The sequence below is a fragment of the Fukomys damarensis genome, unplaced genomic scaffold, assembly GCF_012274545.1.
Source record: "Fukomys damarensis isolate Sample0158 unplaced genomic scaffold, DMR_v1.0_HiC HiC_scaffold_34, whole genome shotgun sequence".
Lineage (NCBI taxonomy): Eukaryota > Metazoa > Chordata > Mammalia > Rodentia > Bathyergidae > Fukomys > Fukomys damarensis.
Window position 1 is genome coordinate 6,125,914 of NW_022900946.1, and position 20,732 is coordinate 6,146,645.

Here is a 20,732-nt window from a genome sequence, read left to right on the forward strand (position 1 = left end):
GTGCTCACGTTACAGATGAGGAAACAGGGTTAATAAAGATGAACACAAAAGTTTAAGTGTGATAATGCTCATCACAATTTCACTTGTAACTATAAGAAAGTGAGACCTAAGCTGAATGTCCAGCAGTAGGGGATTAGGTAAGTAAATGATGGCATACACATACAATAGAATACTATGCAGTGGATAGTATAAATTCATTTGTATTTTTTAACTTACATGCAAATATATGTATACACTTCAAAGAAAAAAACTCTAAATTTTTCTGTTCTAACCCGTGGAAGAGGGACACGTAATCTCAGGACTATTTACATTTTCGACCCAAGTAAGTCTTATTCTGAGGGCTGTTCTGTGCATTGCAGGACACTGGACAGCATCCCTGGCCTCCACCCACTAGATGGCAGTAGCATCCACCCATACCCGCACTCCACTGGTGACAACCAAGTGTCACCAGTAGGCCTTTAGAGAGCAACACAGTCCTCTGTTGGGAACCACTGCTCTAGGGAAATTTTACTTCTTCCGTGTTGTTTTATTTTATGGATAATTATGTATTTTCAGTGAAATGTGAACAATACAGACAAATTTTCTAATTAACTGGTATTTGAAGGTTCTGACCCCTGGTAATCTAAGTAGCACCTTGCTGGGGAAACTGCTCCTACTCCAACAGATAGGTCCTCCCCAAAGCAGGTCTGACCTCCATTCACTTATTCAGTTATTGATTTGCCCGCCTGGCCAGGATTCTTAACATAGTTTGATGGTTCTCACCAGGGAACTAATTAGAAATGCAAAGTCTGCCATCCAGGGGTATAGCTCTGTGGTAGAGTGCTTGTTTAACGTGCACAAAGCCCTGGGTCCAGCCCCCGGTGCTATGAAAAAGAAAGAAAGAAATGAAAATTCTCAGGCCTCACCCCAGACCTAATTTATGGGAAACTGAGATTGGGGTGTTTGTTTGTTCTGTTGTTTACCATGGTGGAGGCAGAGCCTTGCCTCCCATGTTAGGAAAGCTCTAGACAAGAGCTGTACCACGAGCAACACCCAGACCCCCAATTTGTGTTTTAATAAGCCTTCCAGGCAATGCTTATACAAGCTCAAGTTTGAGAAGCACTTGCAGAATAGATAAACCAAGGAAATGACCGAGCACTATTAAAACTTTGCATATTCTCTTAATATCTTTATTTTGTTTGCATTTGGAAGAGTTTATTAGTTAATACAGCTCACCCTTTTTTGTGTTGAATTCTGCCAACTTCTTTAAAATATTCCCTATGAAAACATTATCTAAAACGTGTTTCTCTAATTTTATGAATGTCAGGTGTTTTCTTCACTCCACGCTTACAGCAAAAAACAAATTATTTAAGAATGCTAAAATCAATAAAATGTGGCATTCTTTCTTAGCTCTTTTGTAGCCTATACGAAAATCTTTTACAAGTATAGAGATTGAAAAAATAACTTTATTCTTTCTTTTCTGTGTGATTGCCTGCCTACTATACATGAACTAACCTATGGAATTAAAGCATTCCGTTAGCCCAAGGATAGAAGGCCAAGGCTATAAGGGAGTAAAAGCATAAAAACTCCAAAATTATTACCTACATTGAACACACACATGCATATTTAGCATGTGTTAGGCAGAGGAAGAGTCAGTACTAGTCTGTATTTGGCTACCTGCTCTTTGAGACAACCACTTACCATTTGTCAAAAAAGTACTGTTCGGTAGGTTTTATTGGGAGAAAGGGCTTATAAATCATGAGCTTCCTCATCCAAAATCAAACATAAATGAGGATTTATAGATGCGTATTACAAAAGAGGTTGGCTGGAGACAAAGGCTATGTGGAAAACGTCAGGAGCTGTTAAGACAAAAAGGCCGTTGCTTCATTCAGGATTTAGCAGCTGATAATCTCATTTGATAAATTTAACTGGATTTTCCTTTCTGATTATGTTTAACCACCAATTTTCATTTTACCCAGATATTAAGACAAAAATGACTGCGTTCTAAAGACAGGTTAATACCTGTTGAATTTAGACTGAGAACAGGGGGAAATACTTAACTGGTTGGGTTAGCAAATTCCTAGAGATTCCAAACAAGCTGTTTTTAAAAACACTTCCACTGGAAAGGGTCTTTAAAAACAGTAGAAATTACAGAAGATCCTTCCTGAGCATTACTCAAATGATCTATGTGACAAGCTTAACAAGGCTGACATTCAATGGAGAAAAAATTGATTTGCTTTTAGTAATCAGAAAAACTTTAAGCCATTCTTAGTCTCTTATTTTAAGCATCTCTTATTAAACCCTGTGATTTAATGAATGTTAAGCCTGCGTCTCTGATGCCTTCTCTGCACCACCTTCTTTGCACGAGAAGTAGCTGGAATAGTGTCCCTCTTACTGGGCTTTCGATCCTCCATACCAGGCACTGAGAAAGGTGGTGGTGAGGAAGGCACTGCGCCCTTGAGGGCTTGGCTGCACTGAGCAGATCTCCCACGACCTGATTCCCAGGACACCGCGGCCTTAGCTCTCCAAATCCACCGTGCTCCTTCTAAAACACAGTCATCCCATGCAGATCCGGCAATGTAGCTCCCCCTCTCACTGATTCTCCACTATACACAGGATAAACCCTTTCGTTCTAGGGCAGAGGCACACGCTGGGGCACAGCGTGGGCAGCTTGATGCTCTCTGTGGTCCGGGCGGCTCCTACAAAAACAGTATCTGGGCCCGTATTTGATTCACTGTGTAATGGGATCCACTGGAGCTCCAGTGATCCCATTTGATCCACTGTGTAAATTCTTTCTGAGGCAGATTAGTAAAATCTCCCATTATGCTCCACTGATTATGGCTTTTTACACAACCTTGAATTGATAGCTCCGTTAGAATGCCAAAGATAAAACTCTCAAACGAGTTCTGAGAGAAAGTCAGCCAAAGAGCCATCAGAGAGCAGATCAAGGAAGCCGTAATATACATGTGCAGTGTCAAAAACAGCTCCAGCCTCAAAATTGAAATAGCAAGGGCTATCAATGCTAACAGCAGTGCATGAAAATCCAGCCCACCATGTTTAAGGAGGTGTTTTCTCAGATAAGTGTTTGTAGATAAGGCACATAAAATGTTGGGAACAGGCTTTTTAAAGATAAAATAAGCAATCACCATAACAACTGGAACTAGTAACATCTTTGTGCATCTCGGTCGCTTGTCCCATGAAGTCAGATTCAGGAGCATGGGTGTACATTAAGGTACCAAAATTTGTACACTGTAAGATTTTGGTCACTCAGGATAATGTGGTCTGAAATGTCTAAAATTTAGACATCCGAAAATTCCACATGATTACTCCAAGCCACCAGCCACAACCTGGAATTAGTCAAAAGTTGAGTTCAGATACTTCCAATCTATGAATTTTATTTCTCTTTAGAATTATCTCCCATGCCGTTAGCAAAGATGAAGCAATATAAGAGCACTGGATTTCCAAATATCAAAGATCCTGAAACTGTGTTCCTACAAATGATCTGAAATTTGCTCTGATCGATGTACCCCATTACACACATGGGAGATAATGTATAAAAAAAATATGTAAAGTGTGCAACACTGGTGTCACAGAGGGCTGTGCAATGGCTTCCATAATTGTTGGAGGTCCTGAGAATCAGTTAAAATCTCCAGCTGAAGCTCCAGGCAAGGCTATGCAGCGCTCTGTGGGAGAGATGGGCCTCCCCACGGTTGAAAAAGCAGCACAGTCCTGTAATTAGACCCCTGCTGGACTTCCACGCAGGTGTGCAGCCAGGGGAAGAGCAATCCCACCATTTGTCCATCGGAGATCAAAAGGAAGCAGGGTCTCCAATCCTTCCCAGCTCTCAACTTCCTAGGAGATCCCACTCTGGCGACAACTCCAGCAGGCGCTGGTTTCTAGCCCAGATAAATTCATTATTCCTCTGACTGCACTACAATCCACCAGGCCTCTCTCGGGATAGAAACGGAATCGTTTCACTGTGTTAATCGCAAGGCGATGCTCAGTGAGCCTGTTGTTCCTAATCATCCACAGGCCTTCCACGCATGAAGGTGTTTCGGTAATGTTCTTGAGGTGAGAACAAGAAAGATCCATTGCAATGCAAAAAGACATCTCCGGTTCCAAAGCAGAAAAGTGAGAAAAGCGATGGTCACTCTCAAAAAGCGTTGCTACATATCTCCAGTGCAAAATTCCCGCAAAGGCGGGGATGCCCAGCAGGGCGCTAGCAGGGCGCGCCACAGAGGGGTCACATCCTAGTCCACACGGCTCCTCCTCCTGAGCACCCCCTTCTGCCCCCTCAAAGGATCGCAAAGGATCCCACTAGTGGTTGGGGGTGGGAGAAAGAACCCCCTGTTGGGAAATTGTAACCTGGGTCTGAATCAATGCCCTCGGTACCCACCACCTCTCTCTCAGGACTCTACACACAACACTGTGCCCAACGCTTGTTTTGTTTGTTTGTTTGTTTGTTTGTTTTTTACTAACTTGGCTACTATAAAAAGTCAGTTACTGCCTCCAGTCTCCCCAAAGAGCTAAAGCGTCTCTGGGACCATTTAGAAATTAAAAAAGAAAGAAAATGCTCCTAGAGAATTGTCCCCATTCTCAGCAACCCATGGAAAGGACAGGAACGTTAGGTGAGGGGCGACCTTCAGTCCCAGGAGGACATGCTCCGAACACACGGAGGGTAAACCTTACACATTTTTAAGGTTCCCGTATGAGTATGGGAAAACCAGCTTGTTCAAACTTCGGCTGTAGCGATGTTGGTACTTGGAGATTTTAAAAAGAAACAGGAGAAAACTTCATTCGATATTTGGCGTCATCACTTGAATCTGAATAATTCTGGCATAGATATCTTCAGATACGACAGTCATTCCAGGCCCAGTGAGTAGGGGAAAGAGAGAGAGACAGAAGCAGGAAAACGCTTCGGTGGTACCTGAGCTGGTGAAAGCAGGGAGAGATTGTTCTCGAAATACCGGAAGTGGGCCAGGAAGGAGCTGGCATCCATGGCATCAATGTGGGCACATGTCACGCCTTTGACCAGCTGCCCCACACTAGAAAACAAAGCAGGACCGGGAGGAGAAGGGGTAGGGAGGAGAGAGGGAAGGTGGAGCAAGAGAAGACAGGTTCATTCCGACCTCAGCTACAGACAGGACTGTTCAGCTCTCCCCGCCGGAGGGCCCTGGACTGAGTTACATTCTCCTACCTCAGGAGTTCCTCGGGCCTTCCGGTCACCTTTGACAGGAGCTCATATAGAAACAAGGCCTGAGGGGAAAGAGAGATTGAAGGGCAGAGGGTGCCCGACACCGGGAGGCTCCCATTTTACAGATGAGGAAACAGGGTGAACAGAGTTACGTTACTAACCCAGGACCAGACACTTGCTTAGTGGCCATGAGGATTGGAGCTGGGGTCATAGTAATCCCAGGGGCCACGTGATTATATTCCAGACAGAGCTGGGGTTTGCTTGCTGTGCTCTGGGAAGCCACTGAACCTGGAGGACTCTGCAGCCGCAGCCCCTCTCTGCAGGCCCACCTGTGAGTCAGGAGCACAGGGCATCCCAAAGCCAAAACAGCTGAATAGCCCAGGATCGGAAGTGCCATCCATAAGGGGAGGCCTGCTGCAGTGCACCGCACGCCTTCCCAGATGAACACTCTAAGAGAACAATGCATGGTCGGCAGGGGACTCATTTGTTTTAAGCAGCATAATTTTACAGAATACCTAACTTGCAGATGCGATCAAGTACGACATTCATCTATTTTATAGACTTTGAAACTTTGAGCATAATTCCCCAAACAGAGTAAATTATGAGCTAGCACAAGACAGGCGCTTCTGTAACACGGCAGGCATGTGAGGGCCCTCAAACATCGGGAAGGCCCAGTGAGAGGAGTCGGGGCGAAGGGGAGCCCTGGGCACCCTGAGAGTGGCCCTGGAGGTTTCCTAGGGCCCAAGGGCAGGTTCAAGGATCCTCTCAAGATCTTCCCCAACTCAGGAAATAGCAAGTCCATTAACTCAATTGCTGGGCCAAAAATAGCTCCATGTCGTTGGTGTCAAAGTATATTTTCCAAAGTAAAATAATTACTCCTGCCACTGAGTTTGACGGTGGTTTATTACATAGCCATCAACCATTGTAACTTCATCCAACCATGTAAGATGCCAGAGCAAGACCCCCTGGAAAAGAGAGGGATTTTTTTTTTGTCTGTTGACGGTGGTTTATTACATAGCCATCAACCATTGTAACTTCATCCAACCATGTAAGATGCCAGAGCAAGACCCCCTGGAAAAGAGAGGGATTTTTTTTTTTTGTCTGTTTTGTTCATCTCTGCACTTCCAGAACCATGAGCAACGCTGGCCATGTGGTTAATAGGTGCTCACTAAACACTTGAGGAGTGAATGAAATGAAAGTGGAAGAACTAGTCAGGAAGACAGAGAAAGCTCTATGGCCAGGCATCAGTCTCGGTGGCACATTCTCCCCAGGCCATCTCAGTGCTAGCAGCAGTATTTAATAATGCACGTGATGACCACTAACATTTACAGCATGCTGTGCATGGCCGGGTGGCATGATTCAGTGATCCTTGCTAGAAATTATTCCCACTTTGCACATGAGAAACAGCTTCCCCAAAGCTAATAAGTAAATGGGAGTGAGAATTCATGCTAGGTCTTGTCTAACTTCTTAATACTATGCTATGATGCCTTCTGGGTTGAATCCCACAGAAGGAAAAAAAATTGCTTTTACCAAATGAACCCAAAAGCAAACCACTCCCAGGAGACAGAACTACAAGACTGACATGTGCAGATGCTGCTGGTACCTGGCTGCTCCGAAGCTCCTTCTCCTTCAGCAGTGTCAAGTTGAGTTGGGGTTCTCTCCTTAAGTCAAAGAGAGACACTTCCTTAAAGAGAGCCCCTTGTAGCTCCGCAATGCTGGGGGCAGTGTCCGCTTCTCCATTCAGCTGTCCAAAGTAAAAAGAAAGAGAGTGAGAACCTTCTAAAAGGTGCATGGAGACCTGGGTAAGAACTAGAGACTGCTCCATGGGCAATAAACTGCATCAGATCCACTTAGCATCTCCCTGAGGAAGGGACTGTCAGCATCTCCATTGGAGCTGGGAACATTAAGGCTTAAAAAGTGATTGGTGGAAAGCCAACAAATGAGATTCGAGCCCATGACTGTGTTGTTCAAAAACCCACACTATCTTAACCATACCTGCCCCCGCTGTCCATAAGGAGCCAATGTGAAGCCCTTGGCCTTGATTTCTTAACTGGTTTACAATTGGACACAGCGGGCTCTAAAGGACAAGATGCCTAGAAGTCCCACTGCCAAGCGAGTAAGGTGGACAGCCATGACACCGGACCCCAGAAAGGGTCTTTCAGAAACGCTGTCAAAACTTCAGCTTCATTTTTAGGCTTGAAAAAGAAGTTTTTAAGAAGTTATTAGATCAAGAATCCTTGTTTAAGAAAAGTCTTCCATGGGCTGGGGATTTTAGCTCAGCAATTCTGCCAACTGCCTTGCAAGCACAAGGTCCTGAGTTCAATCCCTGGTACCAAAAAAAAAAAAAGAAAAGAGAGAGAGAGAGAGACTTCTTCCAGATGAGACTGGAGAGCGGGAGCAACAGGGTCTGTCTGGAAAGAACTGTAGCACAGCCAAAGGCACTGTCTGAGAAAAGGAAGAAGAGCCTTCAGGAGAAGGCATTTTGGGGATTCGGGACAACCCTCTACGCCGGTGACTAAGATAACCGCAGCCCTGAACAAATGGTCCGGTGTTACAGCCCCTTCACAACCCCACACCACATTCTGCTGAGCCTCCGTGTGGCTAAGAACGAGGCATCTCCCTCTCACCTTGCTGAGGACACCGTGCTGCTGGGCAGGCGACAGATCTGACAGGTGCTGGGAGACTGTGCTTCTCAGGACCTGCACGAGGTCCCTGCGGTCCATGTCGTGGAAGGCCTGGGTGCCAACCCCCGCCAGCAGCACGCCCATCTGGCTGACACTGTGGAAGGACAGCACCTGGCAGAGGACGGCCACAGGGTGAGCTTTTGCTTGACCTTTCACCTCCCAGGCCTATTGTCTGCATGTCAGGTATCGGGCGGATGACACCTGAGGGGCGTTGAGGAGCAGGACAGATGCTGCACTCCCAGACCTCTCTTACTTCTATCAGAAAAGAAGGTTGTGACTTCCACGGGAAGGGCCCCCAAAGACTCATGTACTGTTGGTCTGGTCCCCAGTGCAGCAGTGTTGTGGGGCAGGCTTTGGGGAAGAGACTGGATCTTGAAGGCTCTGAATTCTTCCTGGGTTAACCCGTGGGTGAGCTCGTAGGTCAGTGGGCATTGGACAGAGCGGGTCCCTGGGGCCAGGGCTCTGAAGGGTATAATTTGTACCCGCCCCTTCCTCTTGGGCTCTTTTCCTTTCACTCTGCTTTCCATCTGCCATGACTGAGCAGTTTTCCTCTACTGAGCCCTTGGTGTTGCACTGTGACGTTCTGCCTCATCTCGACAGGCAAACTATGGACTGAACCTCCAAAGCCATGAATAAATCTTTCCTCCTTTAAATTGTTGCTCTCTGGTATTTGGTAGAAGAAAAAAGAAGAAAGAAGAAAGAAGAAAGAAGAAAGAAGAAAGAAGAAAGAAGAAAGAAGAAAGAAGAAGAAGAGGAAGAAGAGGAAGAGGAAGAGGAAGAGGAAGGAGGGAGAAGGGAGGAGGAAGAGGAGGATGAAGAAGGAGGAGGAGGAGACGGAGGAGGAGAAGAAGAGGGAGAAAAAAAAAAACACTGACTATACTAGAATTAAATGCCAAAACATAAGTCATATGGTAAGGATCTGCTGGGGAAATTACTATGTCATTCAAGCCCACAATAAAAGTGTCAAGAAATGGTGCCCGTGAGGCCCAGGGGCCAGCAATGCATAAACGTGTGCTTGTACATGCATGTGCGTGTGTCTGTTTAATTTGAACTAATTGACAACATTTTTAAATTCTTTTTAATTTTTAGATTAATTTGTTCTACAGGCAGAACTCCCATAAAAATCCACATTTGAGTTCCTGTTTTTAAAAAGAGATCTAAATATCAGGCAAAACATTCCCACCTGGGCACAGTCCGCGCTGAAAGCAGCCGCCCCTTGAGGTGGAGCATGGGCTCCTGGTTTACGCAGGCCTCACCCCCAGAGCCCTGAGATAGCCCATGCCTCCCACTCATGTGACCTGACAGGCATCCTACCATGGAAGGACCCTGCACTCCTCTATCCCCATGTAGAAGCTGTGGTGGGAATCAGGAAATCTGATGTTTGAGGACAAATACAATCAGAGCTGGATATCCTGTCAGAAACGAGGCTGCTTTCTCCCCGCTCCCGTAGGGTGAACCTGCTAGATGGTTTTCCATATAATCAGAGGCACAACTTGCTTCTACAAAAAAGAGAGTTGAGAAGCTTCGTTCCGTTATTCTCTGTAGAATGAACACTCTCTTACTGTCCCCAAAGAAGGCAAGACTTTGGAGTGCTTAGCCTCTGAGTCAAAGTGTTCCCATCCCTCAGAAGGAGTAACTGCACGCTGGGAAAGAGACAAACTACTCTTTCCAGGGTTCTAAATGAACAAAATAGTCCCCCTCAGCTTCCTAAGACTAAATCCACACAGAAATATCAGTGTGGACCTATGGAGCCACTGTCAAGGCCCAGTAATTTGAAAATGCTTGAGGGCCTTCAAATTAAAGTCTTCATGAGGCCATAAAGAACAAGATGTGTGGGCCGGCTTTGGCCTTTGGTCAAAAAGGGTGTTTGGGGGACAGCGACCAGGGTTCCATGGTAGAGACGGTATGGGCCTTCAGGAAGCAGGCACATGGTTCAATCCCAGCTTTGTCCTTTTATGTGGATTTGCTGATTTCTTTACATACCCTCTGCCTGACATAAATTAACTGAAAGCTGAAGATTATAACACTATTGACCCCATAGAGCTGATGCAGAGATTAAATGATTAATTCACTCCGAACAGAGCCAGGCACAGAGTGAGTGCTTAGTAAACATTTGTTTTTGTTCCATATTGGAACACGCGCATCCTGGGAAGTAGCTCTGTGTATGAACAGAAAGAACAAGACACACAAATGCTCAGGGCTCAGGGCCCCGGAGTCTGGGCCTCTTTCAACTGGCCCCACACAGGGAGACTGCCCCAAAGGAGGTGTATTTCCAGCCCACCAGCCAGTAGAGCATAGACTAAGGGCCCTGTTCCAAATGGGACCTTCTGCACTAAGGGTCCCCTCTTCAAGGCCCACAACTGAAATAATCAGTGTCACCCCCTGGTCCTATATTGGGGTATATTGGGCAACTTCAATAATAAGCAAGAAACTGCCAGGCCTGGTGGTGCATGCCTCTACTCCCAGCACTGAGGAGGCAGAGGCAAGAGGATCACTGTGAGATTAAGGCCAGCCTGGGATACAAAGTACGACCTCATCTCAAAAGGAAAAACAAAAGCAAGAATACCCAGGGATGGATCTCACACATTGATCAGCAGCTCAATGACAGTTAACACACAAACTCACACTCTACTATGCCACCTGGTGTTCAGATGTCTTTCTGTCGGCCAACACATAAACTCTGTGGCAACGTACTATTGTTACCCCATTTTACAAAGAGGGGAACTGAGGCAAACTGAAAGTGAGCAATCATACATTGTCACACAATCAGTAAGCAGCAGAGTGAGGGTTCAAATCCAGGTCATCCTCCTCAGCACAATCTCCTCAACGTCCAGTTGCTCCTTCTGTGTCCCCCAAAATTCGTATGTTGAAGTCCTAACCCCAGTGTGATGGTATTTGGTGGTGGGGCCTTGGAGGCCAGATGAGTCATGAGATAATTAGGGGTGGGTGGAGCTTTGGCCCACTGGAATCAGTGCCCTTATAAGAAGAGACACCAGGCAGCCGGGCCTCACAGGAGGTCACGTGAGCTCATGGCAAGATGGCAGCCTCCTCTAAGTCAAAAGAAGAGGCCTCAGAATGAAACTTACTTTGCCAGCACCTTGACCCTGGACTTCCCAGTCTCCAGAACTGTGAGAACTAAATTCCTGTTGTCTTAGCCACCCAGTCTATGGTGTTTTGTTATAGTAGCCTGAGCTGACAAACACACTGGCCCTAGGGTCTTAGGGTTCTCTAGGAAAACTCAGAGTTCCAACTGACCTTTTCATGGGCCAAGTACTTGGCACACAAGATGATGACCTGGCTCTTGGCCCAACCCGAGACCTGGCTGAGGGTGGAGACGGCAGCGTGCACGGCCTCAGGAGACAGAGATTGCAGCTGACCAGAGGTCAAACCCACGACAGCATCTGACAAAGAGCCCAGGGTCTCGTTAAGGGTCTGGCTCTCTGTGGCGATGTCCAGGAGGTCAGCTTTGAGCTAGGAGGAGAGCAAACTTGAATGAGCACTGGCAAGAAGCAGGGCCGTGGCTCCCTCAGCTGTTTCCTGGGCACAGGATTCCACCATCCCTCCCAACCCTGTCCATCACAGCCTGCAAAGAAGGGTAGAAGGGGACCCCCACTCAGAACACCTCTCAACCTGGCTTTAATGTGCTGAAAATTCAGTCTGTGTTTCATTTAAATATTCATGAGTTATTAAATCAACCTGAAAGCATGGCAGGAGGGAATTTTGCTCCCTTCTAACTCCACTGAACTCTTGCATCATATATTTTCCTTTTGTGACCTTGAACTCTATATCCATAAATATAGCCATTTTTCTTTTGGGAAACAACTGGAGGCTTTTTCATGATAATTTGTGATCTGTGAAAAAATCAGTCTCAACAACACAAGAAAAGTTAAAGTGCTCTGAGAGTCCTAGTTCATAAAAATAGCGAAGCAGCCAGGGTGTGGCTTAGAGGTGCAGCACTTGCCTAGAATGAAAAAAAGGCCTGGGTTTGATGCCCAGCACGGAAAGAGGAGGAGAAAAAAGAAGGAAAGGAGGGAGGAGGTAGAGGAGGGGAGGGGAGGAGAGGGAAAGGAAGAAAGCAGAGGGGGAAACTATGTTAGTAATTGGGTGTAGAGCCTTATAAGTCAGTTTTTACACAGTTGGAATATAAAGAGTACAATTTTCTGGTCTATATTTTTCACATAAAATTATGTCTTGTACAGCTATGTTCATTTTAGTTTATTGCAATATGCCTGCACAGTTATAGCCAGGTGTGCTTCCCAAGTGCTTCTGATAAGGAAAATGATAAACTCTCCTCTACCGCCTAACCCCTATACAAAAACATTGAGGATGGTCCACTGAACCAGAGTTTGTTCGAACGATGTATTCATTTCAGCGGGGCGCGCACGACTGTGCCGTGCAATTTGGAAGTAGCCACCAGGGAGCAGCAGAGTGAAGTAGAAGAAACCACTGGCAGCGCCTGGCTTCTCTCAATTTAGTGGGTGAGGGTGCGGGGTGGGGGTGGGGATTTAGCTCAATGGTTCCGCCTCCTGCCTCGCAGGCTCAAGGATATGAGTTCGATCCCCGGAACAAAAAAAATTTTTTCAATTTTTTTTTTTTTAAGTGGGTCAGCTTTCCTGGAGATGGTCCCGGGTCTGTAAAAGGAAGGGTGGGCTAAGTGGCTCACAAAGAGCGGCTCTCGAGCAGCTGCAGCAGCATCACTCGGGGACTTGTTAGAAATGCAAATTCTCAGGCCTCACCCCAGCGTTGCTGAAGCAGAGGCTCGCCGCGAGAAGCCCGGGAATCTGTATTTTTAGTGACCCTGCCCAGTGATTCTGGTGCACACTTGAATCTGAGAACAGCTGAGCTAGACGATCCCGAAGGGTTCTCCGTATCTAGCTCTGTTCGACTTCTTTCTCAGTCAGGGCTGCCAGGGGTCTCCCCTTTGTGGCCATAAAATGTATTCGTTTTCTTATTTTTGGCTTGAGCTTGCTTGGGAAGGATTTCTTTTCCTTGAAAACGAAAACACATACACATTGACCAAGATAGGTGACCACGACATGAATTGTCAAATGTGACTGGGGATTTTAGGATTATGTGTGAAAAACTGCTGTAGAATTATTGATGGCTTTATCAAATTTTTCTTTACTATCACTCACATCTTTTCAATTGAAAAAAAAAATTGAAGCTGGGTGTGGGGGCGCACCTCTGTGATCCCAGCATCCTGGGATGCTGAGGCAGGAGGATCACAAGTTTGAGCCAGCCTGGGCAACTTAGCAAGACCCTAGCTCAAATTTAAAATTACGAGGAGCTGGAGGTGTAGCTAGGTATGAAAGCCTTGAGTTCAGTTCCCAGTACACCTCCCTCCCCGCCAAAAACTGAAAGGGAGGACCACAGAATTGAGATTTCAGTGGAAGAAAAAAGACAGAGATGGAGGAGGGAGGGAAATAAGACAGTCTGTATTTGTTAATTGGTCCAGAACCTGGTCAGTAAGAGATGCAAATATCAAACACTGAGGAGAAATGAGTCACCACTACCAATTTGGAGGTGGGGAAATTGTTAAATAATCACTGTTACAGACCCTTTGGAGGGCAAGATAGTTGGCACATGAAACGTTAAAAACAATGTAAATTCCACCAGTAGAGTCACAACTAGAAATTCTGTCCCTAAGTTTAAAAGAATGGACTGATAATATTGGTATGAATTTAGCTAAATGACTCAGGTGTGGGGAAAGCAAATTTTGCAGAATTATATGGAGGCAAAAAACGAAACCAATATATAAAACCACTAATCCACGTTCACAACCCCAGTTACAGTGGAATCACCGGAAGCGGAAGCGCGTTAACACCACATGTGCTCACGTCACACCCTAAACTGCTAACCACAATCCCTGGTGGACAGGCTGTTGGGCGTCTAGAGCCAAGTCGGAATTCTTGGTCGATCTGCACTATCCCAGCAGCTCAGCATGGTCTGGAAGCTGGATGAAGTGCGGCCCCCAGGACCCCCCCAGGCCTCCGGAGTCCGGATCTGCATTTGAGACCCCCATGTAGCCAGGCATGGTGTGCATGCCTAAATTTCCAGTGGAGGCAGCAGAAGGATGAGATTGAGCCCAACCTGGGGAGCCTAGCAGCGAGAGAGACCCTGTCTCAACATAAAAATAAAAAGGGCTGGAGATGTAACTCAGCGTGAAGGCCCCGAGTTCAATCCCTGGTACCACAAAAATAAATAAATTAAATAAAGTGTTAAAAGACCCCCGGTGACCCTTACACATGTCTCACTTGGGCACAGCTGGTTCAATTTCCATCGTCCTAAGATTTTTTCCTACGCTATTTTTTGTCATCCTTCCCGTGTTATGCTCATCTGATCTCGTCTTCTATGGCTGGACTTAGATCCTGATCGATGCTACATGTTTTCTCTCAAAGGTCAGGCGAAGGTGTTCTCCCCATTTCTCTGGCTGGTAAAACTGAGGCCAGGGCCCCGGAGACATGCATTCGGTCTGCACTTTTCTTTTTCCTGTAATGATGGCTGAACTCAGGACCTTCACACCGAGCTACATCCCCAGCCCTTCTTTATTTTTTAATTTCAGACGGACTTTGCTGTGTTCCATGAGCTGGGCTCAAACCTGTAGTCCTCTTGCCTCAACCTTTCAGAGTGCTGGGATCACAGACTCCATCCGCACCTTCTGAACACGGGCGCGGAAGCCCCGCAGGTGGCTGCACTTGATCATCTGGTGAAGGAGGATTTGGGCCAGCGTGGCGTCCAGCAGCTCCAGGTCATCGTAGAAACAAACCAGCAGCCCCAGCCTGTGGGGGAGGAGAGACGCTGGTGGAGGGCTTGGAGCTAGGGCTGCAAGCGCACCCACCCCGGGTCCCAGTGGAGAGGGTCAAGAGCACCGTGAATACCCAGCACCGAGTCCTTTAACGTGCACTCTCACTTCACAGAAGGGCAAACCGACACTCCCAGAGGTCATGTGACTTTCCAAGGCTGAGACTTTCTTCTAGATCCACGCAACTCACCCATCTCCCACCTGGGAGGGGTCAAAAGATGGCGCTGACATTTAAGAAGGGGGAAAAAGAAACCCTAACAAACAGGCAGGGTAGTGCAAGGACAGAGGGATTCCAGCTGTAGTCTTAACTGGGAGTAATTCTTCTAGGGGTTAAGAGCATTACCCTAACAAACAGGCAGGGTAGTGCAAGGACAGAGGGATTCCAGCTGTAGTCTTAACTGGGAGAGCATAGCTGTGGGCCAACTCCAGTTGGAAGCCCAGTTGTCTAAGATACCTGATCTCCACTGAGTGACTTTACTTCTCCCAAGGTTGCCGCATACAGCTTGTTCAGCCTAACTGCACAGGGTGGCCCTGCCTTTCTGGACATTTACTAACAGAGACTTGCTTTGTTCCCCGTAGCACATCATAATAAATACGCTGAGTGAAGGAATGAAGTAACTGAAAGCTAGAGAGAAAGCATACCCAATGAGAAGCGTACTTCACAACGGATGCAAGTACTGTTTCATTAATGGATGTGCTTAGAGCTCGTATGAAAACTACTGACCCCAATCAACCTGGCTCCATCTCAGAAAGACACTGATGTATCTGGACACGCACACCGAAGAGAAACCAGGTCCAGGGAATGGATTTTAAAATATCCCTGATGAGAAAGAGAGATCTGCTTAACTCGGGGGAAAAAAGAAAAGACTCAGAAGAAGAAGTGAAGGATGAATATCAATGGCCACCAAAGTCCAATGCATGGAATCAACCTAAATATCTGTCAATGGGTGAATTCATTCAAAAGTAGTTTAGACACATACTGGAATACATCCCACCTTTAAAAGAAGGGAAACCTGTCATTTGCAACAATATGGATGAACCTGGGGGAAAATTATGTTAAATGAAGTAAGCCGGACACAGAAAAACAAATACTACATGATCTCACTTATACGCAGACTCTGATTTTTAAAAAAGTTAATGTCATAGAAGCAGAGAGTAGAAGGAGAGTCTGTGACAAGGGAAGGGTTAGAGAAACACTGGTCAAATGATACAAAATTTCAGTTAGACAGGAGAAATAAATTGTGGTGAATGCGGTGACTATTGTTAATAATAATGGAGTATATTCTTAACAATTGCTGAGAGGGTAGATTTTAAGTGTTTTCACTACCAAAGAAAAAAGAATTGGTAAGTACATGATATAATGGATATATTAATTAGCTTTATTTAACCATTGCACAATATATATCAAAACATCATGTACACCATCAGTCTGTGCAATTTTTGTTGATTTAAAAAATAAATTATTTTACAGGCCAGGATTTAGCTCAGTGTGCCCGCAAGGTCCTAAGTCTGAGCCCCAGTACCAAAAAATAAAAATAAAAAATTAATAAAAAATAATTTTTTTAGAAAACATAGTATTTATTGAGCACTTACTATGTTCCAGGTATGCTTAATCCTTACAAAGATCTTAATGAGCAGAGAAGATTCTTGTCTTCCACTTCGTAGGTGGGAAAATGGAAGCACAGAGGCAATGTCACATGACCAAGATCACACACACTGTGCATGGCATGGCCAAGATTAAATCCAAGAAGCCTGGCTCCAGGGCCCACATTCTTAACTGTGATTCTTTTGGGGGGGTCCATAGAAAAGTGGAGCCCGTTTGTAGTGGGTGAAAATTACTAGGGATGGGGGATGGTGGCGAAGTAGTTTTATGAATACACAAGCTAACAGCGACTTGTTTGAAAACTTTTAAGGTAATATGGTGATGTTGGAGGGACCAGTGTGACAATGAGACCCTCAGGGACAGAGAAGATGGTTGCTCATTGCCCCCTCCTTACTGCCCGCTCTCTGGCTTGGTCCCAGCCCTTCCTTGGTCCCCGCCAGACGTGGTTCTGGGGGAATCATGATACCACCACTAAATTCTACAGCAGATCTCAAGCAGAGGCTCCCAGCTGAGAGTCTGATCATGGAAGTTCTCAAAAATGGAGATCCAGGAGCTATTTCCAATGCTTGATACAACCTAAAGCGCATGATGCTCTCACCTTGGGACAGACCAAGTTCTAGGTATTTAAAATGTCCCATTTCCATGCTCCGAGCTGAACGTAGCCCTTGAGAAGGTGACACACAAGGCCTGGCCTACAGCAGATGCTCAGGAAATGTTCTCTTCACCCTGCCCCTTATCATTTAGAGAGGGGCCAGCCACCTCCCTTCCTTCCCCAAGTCAGGTTTGATTCTTGCAACACATTCCGGAGGGCCCAGGGCCCACTCCCTTGCCTGTGGATGGTCGAGGTGTCCCTCATGTCGAAGCTGGAGGAGCTAATCTTCTCCAGAAATGCTTGGGCCAGTTCAGGAGTGATGTCATGCACTGTATCCAACTGCTTGGTGGCATTGTCATAGCTGATAAACAGCCCGATCTGAACAAAGACGGGAAGACCGGTGAGTCGGCAGAAGGGGCCCATTGTGGCCCCATCCTGGGGACTTTTGCTGAGCCCTATCCCAGACCATTAGATACACCACTCGTTCTCAACGGACATCTGTCATTCATTTCTTAACAATCTGTAACTTTTCTTTGGCTTCCTCTCCAACTCTGTTATTTTTAAAGTGTGTGTGTGTTTTTCTAACATCCCAGCAGCTAAACTTTGTAAGCTAATCTTTGCACATCTACTGCTAGATTTGTTGTGCTGAGCTCAGAGAATATGGCCCACATATTTTCTGCTTTGAAGAATCAGAATTTTTTTAGAAGATGAGCAAGTTTATAAATAACCCTGTGGTAATGGGGGCGGGGAATGTGTTCTCTTTGTAAGATACAAAATTCAGTGCGTATATATTCAATTGTATTAAATGTGCTATTCAGATTCTCTATATCCTTGTTCTCCTCTTGCTTATGTGTCCAAGGATGTCACATTGACTGCTTCTACTACTAAAAGGCACGTATCCATTTTTCCTTGTATTTCTAACAGATTTTACACTTTATATTGTGGTGTACCATAACTCTGTGTTTAAAAGAACCCATACAGTTATCTCTTTCTTCTGCATCATATACTTTACCCACATAAAATTCCTTCTTGCTATTGATGCTCGGTGGATTCCCCACGCTTTGCTACATGTTCAGATTGTGGTGAGTTGTAAGGCATGCCTGACTTTAGGAGTTCCTCCAAGAACTCAGATTTCTAAGTATATAGAATATCTACCTTCCTGAAAAATCACTCAACAATGGGAGAGTCAACGGGCAGGGGGAAAGTGTTAATCTTGGGACAGAGGGTTATAAAAGTTGAAAGATGTTTGAAGCATTCCCAGTCTTCTACAGAAAAGAGAAGAACTTAGTTCTGCCTCTGGTTTCATAACCAGATATCGCTGGGTGAACTGGTCTCCCAACAAGTCAATCATTTGATGCAAACTGTTCTCTCACCAGACAAGAAAAGATCATGGCACATATGTTTAAAGAAAGAATTGGAGTCAATACCCAAACTCTTTATGAAGACCTCTGTGTGGGCAGCATTCTTTACAGGCTTTTCCAGAGTCACAGTGCACAAGAGATTTTTGTATTATTGAGTCCATATCAGAAAGATACAGACAGATGACTAGGGAGTCCACTAACCTTCAACCTGTACATTACCTTAAACGCTAGAGTCAAAATCCAATCATTATTCCTGCTGAAGTAGCTATTAACAGAAGTCACTATAAACAGAGGTAGCTATTAACCCTTCAATGCCTAGTGTGACATTTTAGGAATGCCCATTACAGAGAAACATAATGAAAATTTCTCTCTTCAAACTCTTGTTTCTTGAATTTTTTAGGTGACATGTATGAAATTGCAAAAATTCAAAAAAACGCAGTCTTTGGCATAAATGGGTTATTACCAGTTGCTTTTGGTTTGAGTTCATTCTTCCAAGGACTAGAAATTCTGTAGCTAATTGTCCTTGGCCTTTCTTGAGTATAAAAATCCTCAAATGATTTTTTTGTTGTTGTTAACAGTCAGCATTCCCTTTATATCATGTTTGTCTACCTCAGACTCTTAGTAGTCCATATTTCTTCTTTTCTTAGCTCTCCTAGACTAGGACACATTTCTACTACTGACTGCTTGGGGCCTTTTTTTTTTTTTTTTTTTTTTGGTAGTGGGGATCCAACTCAGTAAGGCAAGTGGCAGAACCACTGAATTAAATCCCTGGCCCCTGCTCGGGGAACTTTTAGCAAGAGTTTTCTTTGCAAAGTAAAGACATATTGGGCTAAGTCAGGTGTAAAAATTCTGGGGAACCTTGACTAGCCAATTGAATACTGGAGTTGTAGAATATACCTTACCCCAGATGTATTAGTAATGGGGACATACAAAACATTTTTCCAGCTTACCTCTATAGAACTAATTTTCATAATTTCTTGAAGGGGTAGGTGAACCATATATCTTCCCAAAATCCATAAGTTTTCTGCGCTGACCCATGAAACAGAATCATCTTCAAAAAAAAAAAAAAACACAAATGAAGGAATAAGTAAGTGAATGGATAAATAAAAGCCCTTCAACTGCTGTGTGATGATCAACAGCATCTTTGGTGCCAAGAGCTTCTTACATTCATGAAATCAACAAGCATCTATTGAGTGCCTGCCTGTGAAACATGGGCAACGGTCACAGATGGTTGCCCACTTGAGACCTTGCTACTCAATGGTGTGGTCCCTGGACTGGCAGCATGAACACTAGCTGGAATTTGTTATTAGTTCAATTCTTTATTAAATAATCTGGCAACTTCAAGTATGCTTGTCTCTTTTACTACAGTCTCCTCCACAACCCATGACTAATAAGCTTTCGTGATTTCCATAGTCATCACCATGTTACTTACTTGAACCAAACCAAATCACTCTTACCTCTCCACATGCACCCCAGATGTTCTCCAAATCTGCTTACTTGGGCCCTTCTGGCCACCTCAAATGCCCTTCCTTAATCTGGGTCCAAGTCCTGTCTTCAAGACTGAGCTCAAACTTTTCCTCTTACCTAAGGCCTTCTCTTATGTCTTTGGCCAGAAGGAATCGTTCCCTCCTCAAGTTCCCAGAGGACTTTCCGTCGGTCTGCTCCGGGGTTTGAAATTCCCCATCAGCGAGGTGGCAGTGGGACTTTAAGAACCATCTTGTCTAAGATCCAACTGCCACTTTAGCTGAGCTGGAACTGGCTACCATTATCCCCAAGTTTACGCACAACACCATATGGATGGCATTTGGGGCAGAAAAAAAGGAGAAGGCGGCCACATGCCTCTGGGATGCTGAGGCAGGAGGATGGCAAGTTAGAGCCCATGGAAGCAGCATAGAAACTTAGCCAAAACCTGTCTCAAACCAAAAAATAAAATGCCTGGGAACATAGCTCAGTATGAAAGCCTTGGGTTCAATCTCCCCCTGGGGTAGGGGAGAAAAAGAGGAGAAGGAGGAGGGAAGGAAGGGAAGAGAGAAGAGAAAGGCACGTGTGAAACAGTCACCAAAAGCTGTTTGAGGAGTGCGGGCAGTGGCTGATGCCAAATGAGCTGGCAAGGTTGGCTTTTGCATGAGGTGACTCACAAGAACCTCTGGGTGCCTCCCCCAACCCGTAATCAGAGGTGTGCACATCACAGGGGACTCTAGACACTTGATGTGGCTAATGAAGGAAAGGATGGCCCCAGGCGTGGTGGAGAATTTGGAAGAGGAACTACAACATTCACCAAGAACCATCTGAGTTGTCCATATTTCAACTAATATTAAGCATGAACTGTCCTCCTACGGATCCATGATCTTCAGGCTTGGGACATTTTTAATAGTCAAAGTATCTCCAGTTACCTCAAGGACCATCATGGAAAAAACAATTTAAGGTCCATATAGAATGAATTTAACTCACTGAGTTTAATAATAAAAGTTAGCAAAGAGGAATTCTAGAAGGAAAATCTATTCCTAATTAAATTCT

At 45.2% G+C, this 20,732-nt stretch overlaps 1 protein-coding gene across 1 annotated transcript in view; it reads right to left on the minus strand.

Annotated features, from left to right (window-relative positions):
- Otoa (otoancorin) overlaps positions 1-20,732 on the minus strand; it is a 63,981-nt gene that overhangs the window by 29,430 nt on the left and 13,819 nt on the right. The window contains exons 9-16 of the mRNA XM_010623546.1: positions 19,166-19,266; positions 17,093-17,232; positions 14,513-14,636; positions 11,113-11,328; positions 7,801-7,968; positions 6,777-6,917; positions 5,177-5,235; positions 4,907-5,024 (exon numbers count right to left, since the gene is read on the minus strand). Coding sequence (XP_010621848.1) covers positions 4,907-5,024; positions 5,177-5,235; positions 6,777-6,917; positions 7,801-7,968; positions 11,113-11,328; positions 14,513-14,636; positions 17,093-17,232; positions 19,166-19,266 — 1,067 coding nt within the window. The remainder of the gene's footprint in view (positions 1-4,906; positions 5,025-5,176; positions 5,236-6,776; positions 6,918-7,800; positions 7,969-11,112; positions 11,329-14,512; positions 14,637-17,092; positions 17,233-19,165; positions 19,267-20,732) is intronic.